The 27,479-nt window shown below is 40.0% G+C and overlaps 1 protein-coding gene across 4 annotated transcripts; it reads right to left on the minus strand.

Annotated features, from left to right (window-relative positions):
- per2 (period circadian clock 2) lies at positions 1–26,700 on the minus strand. Of its 4 annotated transcripts, none has more exons than XM_067474772.1 (24): positions 26,453–26,699; positions 20,376–20,941; positions 14,289–14,381; positions 13,968–14,122; positions 13,296–13,417; positions 12,869–13,070; positions 11,961–12,012; positions 11,534–11,676; positions 11,333–11,411; positions 11,138–11,244; positions 10,862–11,015; positions 10,654–10,768; positions 10,134–10,283; positions 9,706–9,796; positions 9,377–9,569; positions 8,801–8,925; positions 8,477–8,683; positions 7,556–7,819; positions 6,211–7,109; positions 5,729–5,845; positions 4,901–5,138; positions 4,210–4,417; positions 2,838–2,985; positions 1–2,174 (listed from the first exon to the last, which is right to left on the minus strand). In XM_067474772.1, exons 2-24 carry the CDS (start codon positions 20,822–20,824, stop codon positions 2,088–2,090), a joined length of 4,398 nt encoding a protein of 1,465 aa, XP_067330873.1. In that variant the 5' UTR covers positions 20,825–20,941; positions 26,453–26,699; the 3' UTR covers positions 1–2,087. The 4 variants fall into 4 exon arrangements, with proteins under 4 accessions (XP_067330873.1, XP_067330874.1, XP_067330875.1 ...); XM_067474773.1 differs by having other exon boundaries at positions 9,377–9,557; positions 26,453–26,698; XM_067474774.1 differs by having other exon boundaries at positions 9,377–9,554; positions 26,453–26,696.
- Between the last annotated feature and the right edge of the window lie 779 nt (positions 26,701–27,479).

Raw genomic sequence — 27,479 nt, forward strand, 5'->3', positions numbered from 1 at the left:
TAAAGTAGGCAATATTTTATTTTGAAATTTAACAAAAAGAATAATGTACATTAAAGACAAATAAAACGCAAAGTGTCCGTGTCTGTTCAAATAGAAAGACAGACAGATGGTAAATCCAGGAAATCTTTAAAAAGCAGTTACTTGTTATATTACAGCATGAGCTTAAAAGTCGAGAGAAGTTCTCCACATCTTTCTTGACATCTGTCTGTTCTGTTTTACACCAGTGCAATAACCGTAAACCCTGACTTCTGAGGAGACCACAGCTTTGTTGTGAACAGTAATGTGCTCAGGATGTTCTCCTCCAGGGCCAACATCAGAGCATTTCAAGTGTTAGGTGGCACACTTTTAAGCTGGGGAATATTCTAGTATCACCCACCATAAACAACACTCTATTTTGTTCCATGGTGGGAAACTGTCTTATTGTTAGTTACACAACTCAGACTTTCAGAATACAATTACAGTAAAAATGGTCTTGGTTTTGTTTGCTTTTTAAGCCATATGTTGAAAACACAGAAATGTGTACAATAAGAACTAACATATGTAAAAATATATATATATGCTCAAACATTCATACAAGCACTGAAATGTGAATGAACTGTTTCTTTAAATGACAGACATCTGAAAAATCACAGGTGTTTCAAAAACAAAAGCTGCATTTAGTAAGAGAATTTAAACTTACTGTAAAGCTGTATTAGCTAAATATGTCACCCATGCTGCTCCAAATATCAGAGAGAGGAAATATTTAAATATTAAATTACATAAAGTCCTAGAAATGTAAGATAATGGACTGTTGAGTGCGGTTAGAATGTATTGCACGATTTTTAAAAAGGTTTTCACCACCTCTATTGTGCCTGGGCATCAATTGATATACAGCAAGTACTTAAGAATTTTCAAGTCATGCTATATAAAATAATACTGAACACAATACATTGTCATAGACTAAGCCGGCCAGGAAATAAATAGCTTGGCAGTGGCCAACTATAATATGTTGCTTATTGATGCATCAATAAAATACTACAATAACAGTATAACATCTGGACCTTTCTGGATAAATAATTCTTTTTATACTGCAATTGTATGAATAAAATACCTCTGTACTTTGAGCAAATGTTCTGAATGCAGGGCTTCTACCTGCACCTTTACACTATGTGTCAAGTCTGCATTTTTCTTTTTCATTACTGGTGGAGATGGAGGTGGTAACAATATGCGAGTAGATTTGTATATTGCCCTTTAATTTCCTCCCTGTGACAATGTGCAACGCCCGAAATGATTGTGAGCAAACACAACAGATTGCACAGAAGTCACGTTCGTGTTTTTTTGTCTTCTTCCACGGCAGCCCACAAAGTGCACTTGTGCTTTCATTTAGTGCTTGAAGGGTACGCATGACGGTGGTATAAACCTCACCTGTTCTCACCACATGCTGACGTAGTGTAGTGTTGTTGTAACTGAGGAAGTTACATCACAAAATACTCAGTTCAATCACGAACCTAACAGTCTGTGCACCAATCAGCCACATCCTGGCATGTAAATAAAACAGCCCTTGATATCATTTCACCTCTGCTGTAGTACCAGGTGCAAGAGTATCTCCCTTATTGGGAGATACAATAAATTGCCTCACCTCATTTCTCAGTGCAAGGAAAGGCTTCTCCTAAATGTTACACGGAAACAAGCAAACACAGGTAGTCATGAAGAAAACCAAATCCTGCAAGCATAAAAAAAAAATATCCTGCCTGGTGGATTATTATATATCAAAATGAACTAAAATATAATGTGAAGCTGACCACACATATTTACATTCTACAGAAGTCAAGATTTCCAGTGGCACCTACACAACTAAATAAAACAAGGCAAAGATTTGAATGACATTTTTGTGTGAAGAGTAAACTGGTGTGATCTTTTATGCAGAAGGTCCATTTTAGAAGCTGCTGTTCACAGTGGTGCAGAACTAGAAGCTGATGGGTGATGAATGTCTCAAGCTTCTCTGCAGTTTATTGTCTGTTTTGTGCTGTCTGAAAACCAGAGCTAGAAGAGCGGCTGTGGGAGTGTTCGAGGGCTCTTCTCTGGCAGCCCCCCCCTCTCGCCCACCTCTATATCAGATCTGGTTGATCCTCCACTGCCGCTCCCACCGCGGCTGCTGCAGCTGCCTCTGAAGAGCTGTCACAGCAACAACAGACCTACAAGACACAAACGGGTATACAGAAGGCAGAGTGGGTGAGGGCACAACTCTCTGTCGCACTTTAAAAGTAAATAAAGAGAAAGAAATTAAGTTTTGGTCAAGACAAAGATAAACAGATAAACTACTAATAAATATTAGTAAAAGATGAAAAGAAAAAGAAAAAAGAATCTTCTGTTTGTTTCTCAGTCCTTTCTCACCCCAGACCTCTTTCTGATTCTATTTTTTTGGAAGATCAAACTAAAATATAAAATGCAGATTTTATAATTTGTAATTATTGTAATTATAATTACAATTTGTCAAACTGTGTGTCATAATTATCATTTTGGCAGTGCATATATTGAGCAATACAAACTGCAAACCAAGAAAAGTCACCACAGAACTCCAAAGTCCAGGAGACAACTGATCCAGCAGCATATATAGCAGTTCAGAGGCCATTGCATTTCAACACATCACAATTATAATTTCCTCTCTTCTCACAGCTTTGGTTGTGGTACTGACATGAAAGTGAGAGATGGGATGTATGTGCTGCCTAATGTAATGTACTTAACAATTATACCTTAACAATTGTAGAAAACTGTATAAGCTAAATCTTTATTAGGGAATTCAACTGAATGGATTGTGAGTTGACCTAAATTAAACCAAATAAACATTCTCGTTCTACCTTGTCAATGGCCTTAGGTAGGCAGCCCTTTTTAATCCAGGGGTGGACATCCATCAGCTCCTTCTTCTGCTCCTCTGTAAAGTGTGGCTGGTTCTTCTGCAGCAGCCTCAGCTTCTCTCTGTCCTCCTTGAGCACTTTCTGGATGTCCCTGCAGATCCAAGCAAATACACAAATGCAAGCAAATTCAATACAGTACCCAGCAGGCATATGTGAGAATACATTAAAACATGAAGGTTATTAAGAATAATAATGATTTTTCAGCTACAAAGCTACAGTATTTTGTAAAAAATTCTACTGTGATGATACAGTCAACTGCCTACGGACTCACTTGATGTCAGAGTTGATGTAGGGGTGCATCTAGTGGTTAAGAACTATCACTACAAGTATCATGTTTTTTACTTTTTTTTTACTTTTTCAGAGAAATAGGTACATTGTTATTGTGTTGTCTGAAGACAGCAAGACACAAAAGCAACACAAAAAGCTCATGTACCAACTATCATCAGATATCTGCAGCTCACAGACCAGTTTCCCCACAGAAACCACTGTGAGATTGCATGTGCAGCCAGGGAGCACAGAGGGACAGGTTATGAGACAACACGCACGTACCCGATAGGCCTGTTCTGTTATCTACCCATAACTGAGACACTGCCGAGCACTTTCTTCAGAAGACATGCTGGTCTTCCTCATCACTACGTTTAATATCTGGTACTACGCAGTTGGCAACTGTCTATGGGACGCCGTCAACATGGTTTTCATGCGGAAAACACAGTTGACCTGTTGAACTCCTCACCTCATGTTCTGAAACAAGGAATCAACTGCCTTCAAAATGATCCTTAACAAAATCACCTTAACCAACTAAACACCAAGAGGTGTCTAAGCCATTAGACCAAAAAAAAAAAGAAAAAAAATTAAATCCTGGAGCCCTGAATTGTAGATTTTTGTGTGATTTTATAGCCAAGCTTTGTTGGCAAGTTATGTAGAATAGGGAGCTTTAGTGCACTATTAAGTTCTGGGTCTCCATGTATAGTTGTTTAAACATCAGTGCATTGAGTGTCGTAGACAGTAAAGGCGTTTTCTTTATAGAAAATAAATACAGACCTTTACTGTCTTCTAGAAAGTTGTCTATAGTTACGATAAGCCCATGACACCTACAGTATGTGAATCAAAATGTTTTCTACCTCCTGGCTGCACACGTCCCCCATTGTCTATAAACAGGAAAAGGGTCTATTACTGAGGAACAGAGCACACTGTGTATGGATGCATGGTTACCCTCACCCATCTACAACAATAAGGAGGTTGATAAACTATCAAACAGTAGTGCCAACCGGGCAATTATCCTACTCCTCATTGGCTACATCCCTGTCTTACTCACCGCGAGGGCAGCTGATAGGTCATCATGACCTCGTAATCTGTGTTGGCCATGAGCAGCCACTGCGGGTCTTGCAGTACATTCTTGATGAATTGTTCGCTCTGCTCCATCTCCACGGGTCTTCCTTCGCTGATGCTCAAGTGACCTATGACGTTCTGGCTATTCTGGGATGAGTCCACGCTGCCGAAGTACTTACTACTGTTGTTGCTTTCTGAGAATATCCAAAGAAAAAAAACATTTACATTTCAAGACAAACTTATCATATGCTGTTAAATCTTCATATTAGGAGATTAGATATACCTCAAAATTACTTATTTACAGCAGCCTTTTAAACATTTGCTTAATCTTTATACATAAGGGCTTAATCCATCGGCACACATGGAAAAATCATCATGTGAGGCTATGAAAATAGGGAATAGCAGATAATGGTTAGAGGTTTGTGAGCTAAATCTGTGGCCCTTCCAGTAAGAAAAACACTGTGTAATATTTGTCTAAATATCTTTGATAGCAGGCTGAAACTATATTCTACTATAAGGTTAGGGTTCCCTAACCCTACTTCTAAGGAGACAATTCTCAACAGACATTAGAAAATATGAAAGAATTAAACTGAATCTGGTAACTTTGTATGACTTTGCTAATCAACTGCTGAGGATGTGTGGAGCTACTCATACTCGGCTGAACATTTTTTTCAGACCTGTTCCACTGCCGGAGGTGCCACTAGCTGAGGCTCCACTAGCTGATGTCCTGCTCTTAGATGTCCTGCTGTCGGACGTCCCACTGGCTGAAGTTCCACAGCCGTTGGACCCTGAGCCCATTGACCCTGATGTGGCTGAACCGGTGCCTGAGCAAGAGTCCTCATGGAGAATAATGTCCAACATGCCACTGGATGAAGAATTGGCATCACTGTTGTTCCCATCGCCACGTGAACTTGCCTGCACAAACAAAAAACATTAAACAACACATTTAAAGAGGAGGCTGACTTCATAGCACTGGCCAAGAGACTGTAGACGTTCCTCCAACACTTGCATCTTTGTGATGCAGCGGATGCAGTGTCATAAGCTGGTTTGTGTCACGTCTCCTGATCTTTTTCCAGTTGGTTTAAAGTAGGGCAAGTCATTGCATTCATAAACAAAGCACTTGCATTATAGTATGTGATTTTATGTCATAGAAGATAGTTAAAAAAAAAAATGTTTGCATTCCCAAAAACAAAAACTTGTCCCCACTGATGCTAAAATAGGATCTACTGTTAAAGGTATTGGTTTTGTCCAAGCCTTGGAAGCCCTGCATGCAAACTGAATGAGTGTATGCATTTAACCTGGTAGAGCTTTTGAAGTAGCTCAATACATCAACTTGTTTGTTTTGTTGTTTTAAGTTTCCCAGTCTCATGCTTTACAATCAGTGTCACTCTTTGAAATATATCATGAAAAATTAAAAAAAGGAGTAACTCATACAGATATAACTGACATATGGAATCAGGGAGGAATGGGATTATAGTGCGGAGGTTTTCGTATGATTCGCCTACCTCTTTGCTGTAAGCTCTCAGTCTAGAGCACACTTTATCCCAAGACAAATGCCCACAGACACAGGGCGTGCCCTCGTAATACAAGGGTCCAGGTGGACCAAGGAGACTGAGAGATGGCTAAGGGTATAAGGGATAATAACATGATGTGTTAACACCCTGGGGTCACAGTGGTGTCTAGAGTGACTTGACATTACACATACAGAGCAAAACAGAACTTTATTACTGTGATTAATATGAAGGAATCATTGGGATAAATTGTGATTGATTGTGTTAAATCCCACAAGGCTGAGACAAATGATTGCGTGCATCGGGGGGAACCATGCCAGAACTTTCCCCAGTTCAGCAAGGTTTAGACATTTTATCCTGACAGTTAAGGAACGTTACAGGTGAAGAATAACAGTCCCAGGTGCTGGGAGACCTGAGGATGAAAAGGAAAGAGAACAAATGAAGTGAAGAAACAGAAACTGTATTTCATTGTTTACCTGCTTCAGCTCCCTCTCCTTGGCCCGGCTGCCACCTGCTCCTTTCTCTCTTTCAGCCGTATTGTTCCCTTGTCCTCCAGCAGAGAGCACTGTGCTGTCCTGCCTGTCCACAGACAACTCCAGTTCCAGCAGATTAAGGGGTGAGCTGCAGCTAGACTGGAACAAAGGTGGAGATGCATGACCTCCACCTCCTCCAGACTGGGGCGTTGAGGAGCGAGACTGTCCCTCCCCGGCGGCCTTTGCAGTTTCAGGGGATGGAAGAAAGTAGAATGATGGAGTCAAGTAGCCTGCTTGAGGAGCTAAATGGTTCTCGGAGTTGAGCTGATTCTGAGCGGTGAAAGACGGAGGAGCTGGGAAGGTGTTCGGCCCTGTAAAGACACTCGGACCAAACAGCTGTGTCTGCATGGGAAAGCAGCCAGACTCTGCACGGTACACTGGCTGTGGTGGTGGAGGAGGCCCGGTGGCCATTTGAGGGTACATGTAGTTAGGCAGAACTAGAGCCACGACTGGAGTGACCATGGGAGTGGCGTAGGAAGCTGGGTGAATAGATGGTGGGCAGGGAGGGGGTGCAGCTCCCTGGTTGTCCCCAAAAGCTGTTAGATTGGCATCTGTGCAGGGAGCTATGTAATTTGCTCTAGGGTAAACCGGGAGGGGGTATCCGGGCATCACAGAGGGGTAGGCCATAGGAAAAGTGGACTGTGAGGTGTCAGACGGAGACCAAGAGGTCAGGTTCAGAAGAGGGGGCCGCAGCTGTTGTTGTCTGTGATGAGATGCCGTACTGTCTGAGGACTCGATCTGCCTGACTCGCTTTGACCTGGTCTTCTTATTCCGTGTGCCTCGCCGTGTGGTGGGCTCTGCACCCGCTCCACCCTGCGTACAGGATCGAGCAGCAGGTACGGCTAGGGGTTCAAGAGGACAAAATGAAATTTGAAAAGCATAGTTGTTGATTATAAGTTTGATTTAGCAAAAGAAGTAAGATCATATTTCCACCTAAAATCTTGGTCTTATTTTAGTTTTTAGTTTTTTAGTTACATTTGATAACAGGATAAACTGAAAGTCAATGTAAATAAAATGTTAGCAAACATCTCATGTGGGACCATGCAAACTCAAACAGGGAAGCTGTCTGTAAACTGCAACGGAAGTGTGAGACATAACTTTACTGTTCTCGTCTGATTGTTCACTTCTTTCTGACTTCTTTTTAGTGATGGTGCCACTTTCCCAAATCATACATATTCATTAATTTGGTGTGTCAGTCTGTTATTACAGAATAAAGACACGGACATGCATTTTAACAAAACAGCATTACACTTCTTATATGACGTGTCAGTGTTGTGTTCAGTGGTACCATCAGTGGTGGCCTGCTCCCTCCTGTGATCCCGGTGATGAGAGCAGTTTGCTTTGAGTGCTGTGAGACCGCGAAGCTCTCTGAAACGGTGGAGAAAGGCCTGCTCCTCCTTCTGTGTATGAGCTGCCAAAACCTGCTTTGTCAAACCCAGCTTCTTATAGGGTTCCCTCTCCTGACTAGAAGGGGAAACAGCACAAGGAGGAGGTCCGGCGTTATGGCTGGATTCTGCTGGTTCTCCTGCACCTGCTACGTCCTCCGTCATCTCTGTATGGATGACATGTGGGGAAACAACTTTAACAAACTGCAAACCCATGAGGTGTATTAATTCACAATAAAACAATACATTGTTGATAAGAATGTCTATAAATAACTGTTATAACTAGGTCTTTTATTGGCTCGCATTTAAATTAAATATCATTTATTGCGTGAGTATTTCTTTATAGACACTCAGACACAGCAGAAAATTCATTGAGTAATCTGTAATCTCAAATGGAACTTCCCTGACTCCCACTAATGATTCTCATGCATCATTTTAGCCAATTATTTAGCCAATGATTTCTAAAAGTCTGGACAACTAACATTCATTTTAGTCTACATAACACTAACTGTCTGCATTAATGCTAGCAGTGAATACTACCAAGAATACAACTTGCTACAATAATAATCACCACCACTGCAGTTATTTGGGGCCCTGTACAGAGTGTGTGCAGTTAATCCTGTTAATGTAGAGAAATCTGAGGTCAGTGCCTCTTAAATGGATCATTTGCTTTTTGGATAGCTGTTTGGATAAAATTATAACCTAAACACTATGTTACTTGGGTTTCTAAAAATTCTATTTTTGCTTAAAGATCGGATCCTTTTGGGTAATAAATATGCAAAAATAGATGAAATCAGGTTGAAGGACAATACTTGGCACTTTACCTGAGTCGCGTTGAGGTTTCTTGTCCCCAACATGTACTATGGTGCTGCTGTAGCTGCACTGACTAGTTATGGACACCACACTCTCTGGTTTGTTAGGTACAGGCAGGGGCATCGAAGAGCCCACTACTGCTGTGGCTGCATCACTGGACTTTTTGTCTCGATTATCCAAAGCAGAGAGAGCAGAATCGTCCTTCAACAAGGCTGGTTCTGCCAAAAGACCGAGAATAAGAGATACTGACAAGGAAATGGCAATTCACCATTCAGAAGAGAAGTTCAGAAGAAAGGACAGAGACTAAATGTATGAATAAGTAAAGTGCCACATACCTTTAGACACCTGCATGCTGCTGGATCCATTCTGTTTGTCCTCATCTGAGTTTGAGGATGTGGTGTTAGACAAAGACTGGCACTTCCTCTTCATAGTCATTGGAACATTATAGCTCTCCAAGTACCTACACGATCGTAAACACAATAACAGATGAGTTTCTGCATTGGATCATTATCATCAAGTTATCTAAAGAAATAGGAAACAAAGAAGGAGCTTCTCTGTGTTATTGTAAACATGTTATGCAATGGTTCGAGACCAAACTGTAATAGGTATGATCAGCTTTATTGATACTGATAATAAAAATGATATTAGGTTTCAACCCTAAAAATCTAAAGATTTTAGGAAATTGTGTGAAATGTATTCTGGGGTTAATCTGATGAGGAGTCTTAGCTCTGGTTCACATGTGCCACATGACCACATAACCTATTGGGCAATCTAGTTCACAATGCTGGGTCCAAATGGCCTCTTAGGTAGGATCAAAGAGTATTACAAAGGAACTGTATTATAGCACAGTGCTTTTATGTTCTTAACATGACACTGATTCGAAGACTTTAAATCCTTCTTCATCTTTCTACCTGATGACACTGTCCAGGCAGCTGATCTGCTGGTAGGAGTAGCTAGTCTGGTCATTGAAGGTCAGCTCCTCCTGGAAAGAGGTTCTACTCTCGTCCATAGCTGACCCAGTTTCCCTCCAGTTGAAAGGAGTGGATGAGTTTTTGGGCCGAACCACAGCTGGGTTCTTCTGTACAGACTCTACTGGAGAAAAGCCTGGAGTTAGGGGCAGGATGGTGAATAGCATCACTTTCAGCACAAAAAGTCACATGACCTTTGTTACAGTCTCTGATTTAGACACAGTCTCTACAACTGGCACACAAATAGGCAGGTAATTATCAGCTGGACTTACTGCCGTTGCTCTTTGTGTTGTCTGGTTTAGTTATCTGCTGCTCCTGGCTCTTCTGGAGGTGAACCCCTTTACAGATTTCCTGAAAAGTACGCTGTGACATAGAAACACCAAGCGTCACTCTCCTATGTGCTTTAAAATACATTATTCGACTCCAAATACTTCTCCAAATACTACCCCAAATAGTCAAGTATTAAAGAAGAAATGAAACAAATTTATATTTATTGTGATAATGTTTATGATTTTAACTTGGAATGTAAAGTGAAATGATGCTGCCATCCAATAGAATCAGGTCGTCAAGAGTGGGTTTGAAAAGTTAAGACAACACCGTGTGGACAGTACGAGCTAGTAACGTATAATCCTGCCCAAGTATAAAATGTGGGCTACAACCACAGTACTAAAGTACAGGTATTGGTCAAGTTTCTACTCACTGGTCTGGCCTTGCTGCTCACTTCCTCCTCTTCTCGCCGCATCTTGTTCCCACTGCTGTTGGTCATGCTTTCACAGGAGGAGGTCATGCCCAGGAGGTGGTCATTGCTGTTCACACTACCGTGACCACTGGACCCACTGTTATGAACAGGCTGGCCACAGCAAAAGAGAAGGAAGAAGGAGATTTAAAAGTAAAATATGAAAAGAAAGAGTCACTACACAGAAAGGATATAGGTCTGAGCACAGTAATAGCTCCTTTTAGGATTTAGGGGCTTAGATCTGAAGTATGCTCTTCCAGTTTCCACCAAGTTGTCTTCATTTAATTCATTAGTTTTGTTTTGGAAGCAAATATGCTCAAAACCTTCATTTTTATATGTTAGCACCTGCCTCCATTCTATGAATATTTTATTGCTGCTACAGTGGCTCCTAGGATTTATTACATCTTAAACGAGCTACCTTCTTCTGTTCTCCACACCATATGCCCCTAAACCTTTTGTTATTAAATTTCTTATTCATTTAGACCTGTAGCAAGAGCCGATGAATCTGTTCTGTAATGTCCTGGATGTCAGAGGCCATGGTCTTCATCTCACTCACAGGAGAAAGTGGGGCCAGAAAAACATCTTCATTCACAGGGCCCCTGTAAGACAACGACAAACATCAGCTGATCTGATTTAATCTAAGCAAAAAGTGTCTAAGTGATCAATTTTAATATTACTGGACTAAAACTCACATGCGGACTTTGTGTCTCCCAATCACAAAGGAGACCTTGCGGCTCCACGGGTTGACAAAACTGGACCAGCTAGTGTCAAGAATGATATATTCTCCATTTCTTGCACAGAATCGGATGGACGAGTGGTCAAATGGCTGCCCTGCATACTGAAGAACTGCAGGGGAAACAAAAAACACACCAATTAAAAAAATAACATAGTCAGATCATATAAATTAACAGATTAACTGTAGGCACACAGTAAAATATTTCTCCATCTGTGTAATTCTGCACACTCACTCTTTCTGTGAATGGCCAACATGATCGGTCGGTCATTGGGGTGAAGGTGGCGGAGGACTGGTGTGCCAATCAAATCCTGGGGGAGGTACCCAAGGAGAGGCACGGCCCTGATACACAAAATATCAGCTTCATTAGTCAGCATCCATCAGCACAAACTAACAGCAAAGTCATAAAAGAAGTTCCAGCATATCTCACCTCTCATCCACATCCTGGAACACACAGCTCGGTGTATGAGTAGTGGTGAAGATGCGTTTGTCCGTTGGAATTCTGGGAGCTTTAAAGAAGAGAAAATCATCCACCTATATCCGACATTTAGACCATAACAAACATTACCAGATGGGTTTTTTGTTTGAAATTTGACCTAACATCTTCCTCAAACTTGGGCTCAGATCTGACCTTCATAACCAGAGTGAACTCTCTCAGCCAGCAGGAGGCAGCAGAACTGGTCTTCAGCATGCACAGTGTCTTGGACCTTCATTAGATAGGGGGTCATTCGGAATGGATAGTACTGCAGGTCCCCCTCACCCTCTTTACCACCACTGGAAAGATGTTACAAGAGGGGTTACTAAAGGTGACTGCTTACACCTCAATGAGAATAAGTTGTAAGTTGTGGAATGAAGAAATAATAAAATCAACTGACGACTGCTAACAAATACAGTAACGTCTACATGTGTTAACACTTTCTAAAAAAGCATTTCATTTTAGTTTACATGTTTATGATCAGGAACTAATTGAAAAGTGAAGAGTGGAATGAAAATTTGAATAAAAACTACAAACACCAATGAGCAGCAGATGGACTGACACTGAATTTTAACTCACACACCTGATACGACAAAAGAAGGATTTCTCCTGCATGCAGTCAGGTGGGGATGACTCTGAAATGGGAAAAAGAAATGTATTAATTCAAGAGCAACACAATCCTGCCTAATGCCAGTCGAGGTCTTGACTCCTGCTGGCAAGTCAGCTTTAATTCATTCATTCATTTAGAAGCGATGCACTTAAGATTAATATAAATAGAGTCTGGTTCTTATTTGGGTTCACTGTCCAAACTTTTTCCAGGCATATGAAGTATTAAAAACAACAGATAAAGTGCAGCTCCATAATGATTCTGTGCACAGATGCATATGTGGAAACCTTGTTACAGCTCTGGGACTGATGAGTAGAAAATGGTTAAAGCAATAGACCAACAAGTTGATCTGACCATTATTACTTTAACTGGATGGAAAATATATAATGAGGCCTTTGTCTCTGTTCCTGTGGAGGTTACACATTTTATTCTTCAGTGAATAAGTAGTTAAACTAAATGGATTTTCTGTTCAGTAAATTGGATTATAGTTCAATTACACTTTCCTATTTTTTGCTTCAGCATCTGAGACAGCGCAATCTATTGATTGCAGCTTAGTTGGTAAAAACTCATTTTAACAAATGACTAAGCAGCTTGATTTAATGGAGGACAGAAACGAGGCTGTGGTTTACTGCCATGTTGCAGGTTGCAAGGTGCTTCTATGCACTTTCTTCTTATACAAAATACTACAAAGGAAACTAAACCACATTTCTCTAAGTGTTTGGAGCTTTTTTTACTAACTCCGACAATTAGTCGTTCTTAAAATATATTTAAACCATCTGTTTCTACATATTGTTGTTGGTATTTCTGTCTACTCTAAATGTTTAGCGTCTACTGGGTGAGGGAGATCCATTCTTGCTAAGGTTTCTAGTTTGTAATTGATGTACCTGCTCCAGTGCACATGCTCCATGACGGCAGGCGGTACGGTGTTGTGAAGCTGTAGAACACGCTAACATCCTGTGGCGTCAGGAACTCAACAAACTTGGTGTTCTTGAACACATCTCTTTTGCAGTTCAGAATGGAGGCCGCCTGATCAGAAATGTAGACTATTCGTCCTGTGATGAGAGATACTGCTACAGCGAAAATGTCCTGTTGAAATGACAAAATCCAGAAAGTGGGATGAGAGAGAAAACTTAACTGCTTCAATAAAGTACAATAAGTGCAATAATATTTTTTGTTAAAAGTCTTGATTGATCAAATATAAAATCTTCAATTACTGACTTGTGCAAATTCTACATGACAGTGTTTATCAATATATGCAGCCAACAAGACTATCAGTTTCAATACTATCATCAACATAATTCAGTGGCTCACATTGTTTTTGAGGGTGTATTCAGAAGTGATGCTGTCTATTTCCTCTATCGTATAGGAAGACACATCCAGGCCTGAAGGTTGACTGTCATTGATCATCAGCAGCTGGTAATACTCTTCATTGGCTGCAAAAACAGATACAGCCATTTTGTCAAAGTCTGATTAAAACATAATAGAAACCATTGAAAAGAGATTAAATATTGTTATCTATGAAAACCACAGGGATGAAGTTAGAGTACAATAAACAGTGACCTACTCAAACTGATGTCACACAGATTTTTAAGGAATGATGGAGAATGTCTCAGTGCTACCTATTCAGTAACAACCAAACTAAAGACTGAACTGCTGACGCTCTACCCGCCCATTTCCATCTGTAAACATTTAGACAGGGTGGAATTAAGCATTTACAGACCAATACCCATAGAGCCGCCCACAGAAATGCTCCCTTCTGCTCAAATTACATCTTTTTTGTTCTTCTTTGTTCACCTTCAGCCGCTCACACATTCTTGTGAGACAAAGCTACAGTCACACATTTACTGATTCACGCGGACTCAATTATTAAAGTACAGAAAGCTTGTAGGTGAAAACATCAGCTTGCGAGGTGTGAACAGAAACAGATGACAGGTTTGAAGAACAACACATGGCAGGAGCGGAGAGAAGCTGAATGCACTTTACCTTCCACCTGTTTGACACAGCGTAGGGCGTACTTGAGGGTGTTCAGTGTTGTGGACTTGTTATTGTGTCTTTTCTCAGCAGGCAGGTGAAGCTTCAGCTCTTTAAGAGTTTTAATCAACTCCTTTTGGGTCTTGGCTTTGGCAGATTCCTGACTACTGCAAGGTGCAAAGTAAGAAACATGTGCACATTGGTGGTCAGATTTTGCAATGAGGAAAACCCCCAAAACAGGGGTAAAGGAAATAGTACAGAACTTTTAAAATAGGATTTTGGAGGCAGTGTTGATGTGATATTTATGATTATAGAATAGTGGTCAGTGTTTACCTGCAGCCGCTGGTTGAAGGGTTGTCCTGCTCCGAGCTCAGCAGACTGAAGGCGTTTGAGCTGCTGGGAGGAGATGGACTGTGGGAATTTGAGCTGTGGCGGGAGAGAAGGAGAGCGTCAACAAAACAAAGGGGGAAAAAGAAAAATCACTCAAACCATAGCTGTCATTCCTTTCACAGTAACTTAAGCAAAACAAAATTACTTTGAAACACAAATTAATAAAACGCACATGCATTTCCTGCTAAGGTGGCAAAGTTCTGCCTTTGTAAATGTTAATGGGAAACAGTGAATTCAGCTCAAGCTCTTATTTAGCAGCTAATAGAAGCCAAACTGTTTCACCTCCTTAAACATGTCTGGAAGCCAAAGGATGCAACAGCATGTTGACATAGTTACAGTACTTGTGACACAGAATTGGAAGAGGGGGTTTACTGGAAATTGTTGGGCATAGAAAACATGACTCTCAGTACACAAAACATAATGACAGGTCAAAAAATTGAAAACTAGGCACTTTATTTCACTGCACTTTCTTGACGCCTTCCTGTCACTCCTGTGTCTATGTAATATTTAATCCTACAGTATATGGACACACAGAGCAGTGAGAGGTAGTCCTTCAATGATTCTGGTTAAAGTAAATTATTATTTATAATTAGCCAGACATCATTCTAGACCTAAACGTTTGGGTTGAGGTTGGGTTTTTGGTTTTTGTGATTTCTTCCTGAAAGACCCATTACACTGGGAACGTTTAGGGTTTAGAAAAGTTAGTAAGTGAAACTTGAGTCAATACTTTTTGTCAAGTTTTGACTGTGCTGGTTTCAATATGCCCCATGTTTGTCATGTCTGTTCCTGTACCTTAGGTTCTGATTAAAACCAGGAAACATCTGCAGTTAAAACACACCAAAAGGTCCACTAATGTGAAAGGCTGACATGCAGCTGAAGAGTTTCTTGCATGTGTGTGAGCCACTGTATTAACCTACAAGCTTAACCCTATGCTAATACATTATAATTGACAGCACTCTGAGACACTGACTCACCACAACTCAGTTTCCTATAAATACCCAGCTAACCTAAGAATAGAAAACAGCTACACAAATAGCATCTTCAAACAAAAGCAGGCATCTAATACAGTTAACTCAAGTTCTTAATTTGCCATTGGCACAGGTACAGACGTACATGTAAATAGGAATTCTCACACAACTAACAAATAGTCCAGAAAAATACATAAAAAGTAGGCAAATATGCAATTACCTCAATATTTAAAGAAATATACCAGTAAAAAACAAAGTGTACAGTTTACTCATTATAATGCAACATAAAATGAGAAAAAGCATTATTAAGTATTTGAGATAATACGATATTTTGTTCTATACTATGTATTCACCAGAGAAAAATTATGTTTTACTAAGCACTGAAATAATATAAGGGTCCATACAAGATAAGAAAAGAAAAAAAGACTGATAAAACAAAAAGAATAAGACACAGGAGAAGGTTATAAAAGTTGTTGTGTGGTACTAAGTTTGTGTGCCAATGTCTGTGGACACGAGCAGAGGAACTATTTCAGTTTCTGCGCTGTGCAGGGTCTTTCTCTGCTCAAGCTGAAGACAGACTGACATTCTGAGTGATTTTGAGTGTTCAAAACCCAAACTGTGCCTCGTCATAACTGAGAGTTTCAAATTAAAGTTTGAGGTTTTGATCATGCCATGTAGTTTGTTCAACAGAAAGGGGACATACAGTATTTAAGTGTATTCACAAATGTCAGTACACATATCAAATCTACTAAATCTTTAAGTGTGTTGCTGAGTTACACTCAGTTACATATAATTGGCTATGAAATCACAGTTTTGTAAACACAACGTCCTGTCAAAACATGTTAATGTATTGCTTTTTGACATAAACAAACTACATACAAAGTATCTGGAATGGGATATACTACTAAAATAGGACAACTGTAACTGAGTACCAACACAATTAAGACTAATAGGTGTATTTCAGACAAAGGGCCTCTAAATGTTGGTATATATAATCTTAGTGGGATCCAGCACCTGCAGGCCAGCAGAACTCAGCAAAGGGTAAAAGGGATGAACAAAAAGGTTGAGGTCACCTTATGACATTCCTGCCAAGGCTAAGGTTTTTTCTCTTGACGGGCCAGAATATAGAGGGGAACCTTTTGCAGCCGTAGAATAAAATACCTGATTCAATATTTGGGCAAATATGAACAACTTTTCTGAAAATAGTTGCAATTTTAAGATGACAACTAGCCCTCCAACCCCTATTAACTGATAACAGTGTGGTGACTAACTAGCTCACTGTACTAGACAACAAGCTTACCTCCAGATCATTAACAGCTCTCTGAGATACTGACTGAGCTACAACTCAGGTTACTATGAATAACCTGCTTACCTGTCTAAAAATAGAAAACACTTTTACAAATAGCCTCTTCAAGTATAACCATGTCTGTAATTCAAACAAATATAGCATTTAATACTCAAGGGTGCAACAGCTGGTTTTAGACTGGACAGTCGGAACGTGTATTAGTGTTCAGTAGGCTAATTTGCAATGCTGCTGTAAGTCTGTGAGTCGTCGTAACATGCTTTAAAAAGTCCGTGATTTCTATTTTGGGCAGCAGGCCCAGAGCTTCTCTGCTGAAGGTGAAGATCAGGGGAAGGCAGCCTCATTTAATTAGGAACCTTTCAATGACAGCTCCTGTAAACATCTGACCTCTTACCTTATCAGGTGTATGTGTAGATATCTCATTACATTCTCATTACAGCTATACAGTGATGTGACTAAGACAGTGAATCAACTGCATATGAATAAGGCAACAGAAGCTCAACTGGGCTTTAACATCTGGTGTGTTTTTCCATTACGCATATGACTACATATATGACTATAAATGAATTTAGAGTAAATAAATCATAACAACATGTGCTAACGTAAACAGCGTTGAAAATTGTTTCCTTTTAGATTTTCTTACCTGTTTAATCAATCACTAACAGTGCATTTAAATAAAGTGATTTCTGATCAGGTCTAATAGAGTAATAGAGTACTTTGATCACTTTGGTCAACAGTCTGTGATATGATCCGCTGTGTTACCCTACAAGCTTATCAATGCTATAATAAAGTAAAATCACCAGCTTTCAAGAGACACTTTCTTTCTTTTCAAATACATGTCATATATATGATTTACTACTGACACAACGTTCATAAATAGCCTCTCCAAGCACAACAAGAGACCTAATTCTACAAAAACACTGAGTTATCAGTTTGTAACGCCCACCTGTACAACATAACACTCAGTTTCTGCTGACACTATGTCTACGTTTAAAACTGACCAAGCTCTATTAAGTTGTTCAAATATGGCACACATTTTGGATCAAATCAATGTTTGTGATTTGCCTCTCTTATGTGGCTTATTCGTTATCTTCAGGGGCACTTTCTTGCTGAAAAAACTGCCACAGCAGCTTTTACCACAGATTTTTCAGAATTTCTTGCGCCCTGTACTTTCATGAACATTTCACAGCCTGTTACAATAAAGCATCCCCACAGCACAATGCTGGCCACACCGTTGTCCATGGTGGGGATGTTAAATAATAATAAAAGACCATGTTTAATTTTAGTTTAAACAATAATTTTAACCTTGATATTAAAGCCTTCAGTGTAAAGTGTAAATGTAAAGGGGTAAAACAGCGTCCCTTTCATCAGCATAATAAAAGTGAATGGTTTTCCCATTCTAAACATGTCACAAGCATCTCTGTACTAAATGTTGTGATTGATATAAGTCTCATGAGACTGTGGAATTAATGGTCATCAACCACAATCTCCTAAATGTGATACTGTTTCGTTAGGAGGTATATTAGTCTACATCATTCCAACAATACAGCCATTCTCTTTCTCTAATACAAATTTCTCCCATCTCCCTCTGTCAAATGTACAGCTAAGGGCCACAGATGGGTGAAGTGGGATCTTTGTGCCAAGAGGAACTGGTGCTGATAGCGGATGTAATGGCTTTTGTCCACAGAAGCCACCAAAATCAACAAAAATGCTAAATACCACATGGTGGCTTAATTATCCAAAATGTGTTTCTGCCTGGACAATTGTCACTTGATGAATAGGCCGTATCTGAGCCTAAAAGGGGCAATATTGTGGTTGTCAAGCAACATGTTCTTAATCTTTGGCCTTTTAAACAAACTATTTTATCTGACTGAAAAGGGAAAACAGTGAAAGCACATATGCATAGGATGAAATAGAAATAAAACTAGGGAGCTAAAAATAGTAAGAAAAGTGATTTTAAAAGACCTGGTTTACAAAAATGGGTACAAAGGCTAGAAGTTCAACTAAGGTAAGGGATGAGAAAGTGAGTAACACAAGGTGAGAGAAGTTAATAAAGTCATGCTGCTGGCAGATGAGGGAGGAAGCTGAGGTGGGTGCACTGCAAGCAGAAAGAGGGAGTGTTTTAAAAAGGCGATTTGGATTTAAAAGGTTTGGGAAGTCAGAAGATAAATAGAGAGTTCGCAAGCTCTGATCACACAACCCAGTCACAAACATGACAAAGACTGCGTTGCCATGGCAATCAATAACAAACAGTTGCAGAGCATGACCCAACCCGTCTGGCATTAGGAGAAAGCCAGCCTCCAGCCTACCAGATGACATCAATCCAGTCTTCCTCCTGGAAGAAACAGTCATATTGTTTTTTTTTTCCACTGCTCAAAACACGCTCTGGCAATCTCCTGGCCTGGGTTTGTCTGACCCTATTCCCAGCTACACAGTTATCACGTCCAAGCAGTTTTTGGGAGTTCCGGAAACTGCAATTGTAACTGAACCAAATTCTGATTTCTGTAGTAGAGTTAATGTGCTGTAAAACTACAAGTGGCTAACAAACCCGTCAGCTTGGTACAGTTTACTCTATAAATAATATCACCAATGAGTCTGTACACACACTTAACAGGCCCAACAAGGCTGCTACGCTTGCTTCAAGCTTAGTAAAGTTAATTTGAGTAGCTGTATTATTAAATTCATCATATTAAAATCATCGTTAGTCTTAATCATCTGGCACAGACACACACACACACACACACACACACTACATTCAGAAGACCTGATGGGACTTGAGACAATAAGAAAAATGACCATTCGCAATTGGCACATGAAATGAAATCCAGTCTTACTCTCTTCACCCTACAGCAAACACAAGCAAAAAACAAGCCACAACACTTTAAGAGAAGCAGCTAAAGCCAAAAGTTTGCTGAAAAAAACTCTTCGTAAGAGTTGTTTGCTTGTTTTCTCCCTGTAGCTTGAAGCATGTTATCTGTGTTTAAAAGCAACCACTCTGCATCATCAAGAATCTGGTTGTCCTACATACAAATAAGACATTTGTCATTATGCCAAACAAAATGAATCTTCTACTAAGAAAAAACCAGAAGAAACCAAAAATCCACCATCCACTGCCTCTACCACAGGAAAAATATGAGAACAAGATGTAATCAAATGGAATGATTCTCTATAATATATCTTATTTGGCTTAAAAGATATTTCCTATTTATTTCACACTGGTGTATTTCTTATCATTGGGCCTATTGTGGCTCTATAGGTTGTGCTAGAATATTTGGGAAACAGTATACTGGGAAAAATCACCATGAGCCTAGCTTTCCAAATAAAGAACGTTTAAATGTAATCATTTCAAAGATGTGTCTTTAAATATAACCAAAAGTATGTAAATCCAAAAGTAAAATACGAAAAGACATCAACTATTATGCTATGCTGCATAACACCACTGTGAGATAAGGCAATCTCTAAAACTGTTCATATAATTACTTTGATCTTGTTATCCAACACAATTGTAATTTTATACAAATTGCACCTATTTTATTAACACACAAAGCTCTTTATCAACAAGGAGCATAAAATTCCCAACAGAACAGTTGTCATGTTTAATAGAGTAAAACAAATTAAATGAACATTTCATGGCCACTCAAGAGAGTCAGAAAGAAGTGACCAACCAAAATATCACATGAAGAATTCTTGTGCAATATACTGGTGCCAGATATAGGCAGGCCTGCAAATGACTTCAGTGTTCCCACACCCACCACTAACCTCTTGTTGCTTTCAGAACACTCCAGCAGTGCAGAATCTTTGCTGTTCCCATTAGAGCTGCCCATTGATTCATGGCCGAGACTCTCGTTGCCATGACTCTCATTGCCTTGGCTTTCGTTGCCCTGGGATTCGGTCCCACTCCCACTGGACCTGCTACTCTTCATCTCCATGTCCTCCTCGGGGAGGGTCCGGGACCGACCATTCTTGCAATGGTTTTGTGGTGAGCCGGGAGGGTCCTGGCCACTGCTGTCACTGCCCTCTGAGGGTAGACCTAAGTCAGGCCCACCTTGGCTGTAGCCACCCATCCGGTGCAGCTGTGCCATTGGACTGCATCCTGAGGCCCCCCTTGGCACAGAGGTGCATGAAGTGGAAGTTCTGCATCCCAAGGCTCCATCCTGGTCCTCCAGTACTGGGAAGCAGGACGGTTTGGCGTCTGTATATTCTGACATCAGGAGGAGTGCTGCCCTGGGCTCGTTCCAGGTTAGTTAACTGGATGATTAAACAACACAATCACCCCATTTTGACAAGGGCATTGAAAGAGGAAATAGGACGCTCAGTGAATTTATCTGTTGAAAGAAAGAGATTGTACATCTTAGTAATGAAGTAATGACTGTTATGCAAGTTATGAGTATATGTAGGGAGTGGGAAAGATGAAGGACTGCTAAAGAAATAATTAAAACTAATTGCAGTTGTTAAATGCATTTTACTGGCAAGGTTCTTTAATACAGGGATTCATTTGGATGCACACACAAAAGTATGTACACAGTTAAAAGAGTTTGCGAGACATGCATCAATGCTGCACCAATCCTCCGTTAAAAAGGTGTCAGGTTTTTTTTGTCTGTTCAAATATCAGAGCACATAGCAGGGTTTAACCCCTGACCTCTGAAGAGCCCTGCAGGTGCTTCTCTGATGTACAGTTAAAAGGCTTTTTGCTACAGACAGTGCAGCCGTTAAAAACAGCAGGTCTGTCCCATCTGAGCGATCCAACCGTTTCAAAGGATCATCCACTCCTGGATACATAAAACACTGAATGCCACCATGGGGTTTTTGAAACCTTTGGCCCTGTTTCCAGTTCTCATGTGATGGAGCATGCAGCGTATTCAACATACTGCCCTAGACAAAACCACTGTCATCTCAGATAATGATGCTAAGTGAATGACCCATTTCGTTGACATGAATTGGTGCAGCTTCAACCCAAAATAACTTATAATCATGGTAATTATACCATAGTCTCTGTGTGCAGCACTAAGCGGACAATTTATATGATTACATTTTATTTTGTGATCCAAACATTCCAAACATCAATTATGTTTCAAATTTAAGAGCAGAGATTGAAAGGTTACCACCAACACAGTCTGCAACCTTAATTATCCCATAAATGGAACCATAAATTGATCCCAATCATCAGCAACTTGCATGGTAGCTCACTGTAGAATCAATGTGTGTAAAGTGCAATTTCACATTGAAATGAAGCAAAAAATGCAAACATTTACCATCTACAACTAGAATGCTGCATGAATTAGACTACATGACACAACGGTCATGACTTTGTACAAAATGTATGATAAATAGTGTTAGTAGTAAAATATTTATATTAATAAGTAACCAATCTGGTGATGTGTTTTAAAATGACAGAGAGCAGTGAGCTCACAATCATTAGCCTGCTTATCACTAACCTGCCAAAAGTTTTTTTTTTTTTAAATCCCTGTTGCTATGTGAAGTGGGACAGCACATGGTAACAACATTAGCGAGACAAACATGAACACACAAATGAGCAGGCGGTGCTGTACAATTTGGATACAACTTGGTGAGTAGAAGATAGAATACGCTTCACAGAAACCCTTTTATGGATAGTGGCCATCTAACTAAGAGATATTACTCATCCAATATATTACATACTGTACACTGCATAAAGGGCTGACTTGGTGTTCTTTTTTACCACAGAGACTTTTTCTTCGTTAAACAAGAAGCAACTGCTACTCAAATTATTGTCCAAAGCTAAGGACAAAACTGAACTGACTAACGCTATCACGGCAAGTACCAGAAGAGTCAAAAAGAGACACAAGAGCCGTTAAGCTGGAGGTTGGTGCTCATCTCCTTCCCTGACTACATTGCTGTTGTCGGCCCACCCTGATTCGGTTGGAGGTTTCTACTATTAAAGAATCCCTCCCCTCCACTGTCTCCCAGTGCTTGCTCAAGGAGTGTTTGCTGTGTTTGTCTGTAAGGGCTTCACTAATCTTGAGTTGACTCTGTTGTAAATTGTTGCTATACAATTAAAATAAAATTGAATGAATCTAAAAAGAAAAAGATAAACATATAAGAAGAACAAATTGCAGTTGCAGCTTGTTAAGTCAGTATCTTTTATTGTGCATAATGTTCCAGCACCATGAATGGATAATCAAATATTAACCCTAGGAAGACTGAAAATGTTACGAGGTTATTTATTACATAGACCCACTGCATTTCTATTATTGCAAATGCACAGAAAACACTCACCTTTTGCTTGCTTAAAAGAACAACAGTCAATACACAGCATGCAATAAAACTCCTGTTTTATAGTGAGCATATATCTTTTTGCAAACCACCTGTTACTATTTCTGATATTAGTTTCTAAATGTTCGACCATTGGTGCAAAAGTTTGCGTGCCCTAATTTTAAAATAGCAAAATTAGGGGGATCCAAACGTTTGCAACCAACCTACTTCATCCTGTTGAGCTGCAGGGAAGGAGGCAGAAGGGATTTTACATAGACTTCTTGGATCCCCACTAAGAAACTAATCATTACACCTTCAACTAAGTTACCTTACAGGGAGTTTCATGTACCCTTGTCTTGCGTCTAACACTGTTACAGTGTCACTTTTCAGTTAGTGACATTCACTGGTTTTAAATGATCTCAGCACTCAGGCTGTGACGCACTTAAATTAATTATTAAGCTTTCCAAACTGCACAGTGCCTTTTAACGGGTTTAGGAACCTATTACATTCTCCAATAAGGTGGGCACGTCAAGGTACTGGCGGTTAACAAGGGTAAATCGGAAACCTTAACATAATTAAAAGTTGTATATTTGGGCAATTTCAGTCATTTTAATGCAATCAGAGACTCATTCTGGGTTGTTGGGAACATGTTGCTCACTTCCCCTTTTGAATCTAAGGGGTCTTTTTTAAAAGAGATCATTTGAAAGAAATCGTGTTTTCTTTGTAAAAAGGATGAAACAACCAATTCAGAAATGGCCTCAAACCAATAAAAGCCAAGGTTTCTAAATGAAAATAAATTGTAAAAGGTTAGTTTTTTTCTCCAAAGCAGTGGTGGTGAACACTTTTCTTCTAGACTGGTGAAAAGAAGCAATATTTCTGAATAATCTCATTCTGTCTGAGATATTCAACAAGTTGTTCCTGAGTGGAAGAAATAGCCATGTTTTCATGAAATTATGTTGTAAGAAACATGGTTGCTTTAAATGTTTTCTAAACACAACATGTAAAACTTACTGACGGAAAGTTCTACAGAGACAAATGAATCTGTAATTTGTGTTGTACAATTCACTGATCACAGTCGGTAAGAGAAATAAAAAAGAAATCAATCGGGTATGTGTTGTAGAAATGATGTGACAAGATATCAATATCCACTTATTTTCAATACGTTTGTTACTGCATTTATTAATAATTTAGTAATTTACATCAAATACACGGAGAAATCCCTCAGCCCTAACTTTGGTTTTTAAGATGTGAGATTAGAAATTAGGGAACAAACACAGAAAGTTCTACCTCTTAACTCTATTGGCTGTCACTATCCCGCTCACCATATTTCAGTACTTAGTTGTTTTTATTTCAAGAAAATATCCAGATCACACAGCCAAATAAAAGACCTCAGAATGAAGTAGTAAAGGCTGCTACCTCATCTTGACATGATTTTTCTGAAACTTCACACCATAGAATCTTCTCTTCTTCCTAATAATAACTACAGTACCCTGATAATATAATCTACTGTGCCATCTCAAACCATGCAACCATGCAGTAGCTGCAGTTTTATAACTATGTACCATGTTGGAAACATTAATTGTATTAATTACAGACTGTGTAGTAATCACCTTGGACAATAGATTCAAGTTGCAGGACAACTTACAAAAATACAAATTTATTCTGATCAATTTCATATGAAGAGTTAACATGAAATTCATCTGAGCAAATTCATGATTTCAAAACTACCCAGTCTGACAGGCACCACACATAACAGCATGAATCACATCTTCAGTCTAAAAAGTACATTTTAAAAATCTGTTGATGATCCTCTTTAACCTTTAAAAGTTATACTGGTTGACCTTAGCTTATACCCTAATAAGTTGACTCCTACTGGTCACTAAACCTTTAACCAAATCTGTGAAAGTGTCTATACTTTAAAACCTGACCATTATCATTATTACTGTACTTCAAGCTACTGCTTCATCATCATGTAATGTATCAGTCCTTCATTGCCAATCTGATATTTGCTCTTTTTCCTACTTAAATATGATTTCTCACAGTAACCTGAATTCCTGTCTGGACACAAAAGAAGGTGTAATATTTGAACCATTAGGGGAATGGCCTGTGAATTCTTTAGTATTCAGACATGGCTCAGGTTGTCTTCAAGTACATCTTAACGTGTCAGACTCCAACTGCACCACACACTGTACTCACTTTATTAATTTTCTAAGTTGCTAATACAGACGTTTATGGTCAGAATGAGATTAAACTGTCCCGTTACTGAGGGAAGATAAAGTTTCCCATTTGTCCCCAGTTTGCAGGCACATGGGCCATGCTACAATTTGAAGTAACTAGTCTATCCTGCAACATGATCTCCTTTGAGAACACCAACTAACTAACTAACCAACTGCTTTATTCAACTAATCCTTGAAGGAAGCAGTAAGAAACACTGTGTGCTCACCACTGTGGGTGGAGAAGTTTATGCCTGACACTGAGCCAAACATGCCACAATAAAGTTAACAGATCTACTGACTTCTCATTCACCAGCCTTATTATGTAAAGTTGAAAATGATCAAGTATTTTAAACTTTCCCTTTAAGTGAAAGCAAACAAAAAACTATAAAGAATAAGCATTTGGGTTAATCAACATTTCAGCAATGCCTGATATTACAGAGAGTTTAAAGCTCCAGTTTTTCAAGTATTTTTCATCCTCCCACGTTTCCTGAAAAGCTGAAAACGCTTTTTAGTTGGCAGCAGATTGAGGAGTGTGGTCTGTTTCTTTGCCTGTAGTTAATTGTCCTTTCAGATTCCCATGTCGATTGGAATAGAGACAACTGCACAGCAGCGTCAAACCTTAGGCTTCCAAAAAAGGAAATACTTCCGCTCTCCCTAAAAAATAGGAGCTAAAACCAAAGTGCTTAGTATTTTCCCACATCAGCAGAGGCTAAACATAACTGTCAGAGCACGTTTTAATAAACCAGTCCTCTGAACGTTAGTGTATCATTTATCAAATGCTTTTTACTTCATAGTTAAGACAACTGTGCAAATCACCTGCCTCAAACATCAACAGCATGATGACTGTTCAGAGGAAAAACCATATCTCACAAATTCTCATACCGATGCTGCATGTGAACCTCTGCATGTGCTGCTGCAGTGGACTCTTTATGTAAGTCGTTATGCTGAGTTTTCATGTGACGGTGACTCCAGAAAGCGCATCTACAACCCACTATACTATGTGACGGAGGCGTCTCCACCACGGTCGAGACCTGTCAGCGGTGCGACGTCCTGGTGCGCTGTAAAACTTACTTTATTTACATCTGCTGCCATCGTGTAAATCTAAGATCCTTGAGATCAGGTATTTTAGCTCACGGACGATAAGTTACTTCCTCACGTCATATCTGTCATGTGGGCAGCTCCGGTCATTTGCTGCACTGGAAGGTAGTCTAGTGACCGAACTTGACCCTAACAGTGACACAGTTATGCAACTCACGCTTCACGTTCGTGAAAAAACATTGTGCACATCCAGAATACAGGTCATTGTGGCGATGTTACCTCCTTCTAACAGCTTTTAAAAACAACCGTACAGATACTGCTCGCTACACACAGGCAAAATAGTCCACCAACCTCACAAAAGGCAGATCCTTTACTGGTCTGGGTGTCTCCACAGAATCAAGCCTTGTTTTCAGACCTCCTTTGAGTAGGATCCCGAAGACAGATAGAGCTGATCCTCCGGTGCCGGTCTGCTCTGACACACTGGTCTCTCTCCACTTCAGGTTTCCAAACACCGGGACTCTGCCCTCAATCTCCAGCGAAGGCAGTGACCTCATGATGGGCGCCTCCCCAAGCTTGTGCGCCGATAGGCCCACAGAACCGTCGCTCGCCGCGTCACGGAGCTCTTAGCCAATCAGCGTGTCTTACATGCAACAGGGCGGCGAGGGTTAGTGCCGCTCCGCATTGCAACTGGTCCGTGGCACCGTCAGTCCTTTTACATAAGGGTGTCGTCCTGTTCACGTGGAAAACCACGGCTACAGCCGGAGTGAATGAGGCGAGAGCAAATCACTACGAGGCAGCTGCCTGTGAATGAAGCGATGCCGATGGTTGGCTCTGAGCGGCTCAGCACGGCTGGCTGTTATCTAAACGGTTATACAAGTGTGTGTGTGGCCAATGTGGTTGAACTGGTTAGAGCGCGCAATCATTCGCGTAAGCATAAAAGTTCCTTGACTCTAGAAATGTGATATAACACAAGGTATCTTTGACCGTGGCTGTTATCTAATTTATACTTATAGACTTACATAAAAGTGGCTGTATTGTCACTGCTGCAGCGGCTGCACTGTGTCTAATAGGCTGCACGACAGTACATATCAGAAACACTTTACACATATGTGTATGTGTGTGAGTGCTCTTCTGTGTGCCAACTGCAGTGTTATTACAAGAGACTGGAGAACTGGATAAATATTGACAATATTTGGCACAATTATGTCCAGTGCCTTCTTTTCCTATCAGTTGTTTTATAGTTGCGATTGAACTCCGGATTGTGTTGTAAAGTATGTGGAAAACAGGCTATATGTAATCACAGCTCAGTAAAGGTTATGAGTTGTGTTCTTCAGAGGAGTCATTCAAAAGTCACATTGTCCCCCTAGTGGTTGGGTTT

The sequence above is a fragment of the Channa argus genome, chromosome 14 (genome assembly GCF_033026475.1).
Source record: "Channa argus isolate prfri chromosome 14, Channa argus male v1.0, whole genome shotgun sequence".
Lineage (NCBI taxonomy): Eukaryota > Metazoa > Chordata > Actinopteri > Anabantiformes > Channidae > Channa > Channa argus.

What these genes read in the sequence shown, in the direction of transcription:
- per2 (XM_067474772.1), bottom strand. Translation starts at nt 20,824, where the DNA reads ATGTCAGAATATACAGACGCCAAACCGTCCTGCTTCCCAGTACTGGAG. An exon ending in CAGCATGCAGGTGTCTAAAG is followed by an intron (nt 8,684 to 8,800) that starts GTATGTGGCACT and finishes GTCTTTTGGCAG; the next exon opens with AACCAGCCTTGTTGAAGGAC. An exon ending in AGGAGAGGGAGCTGAAGCAG is followed by an intron (nt 5,846 to 6,210) that starts GTAAACAATGAA and finishes TTATACCCTTAG; the next exon opens with CCATCTCTCAGTCTCCTTGG.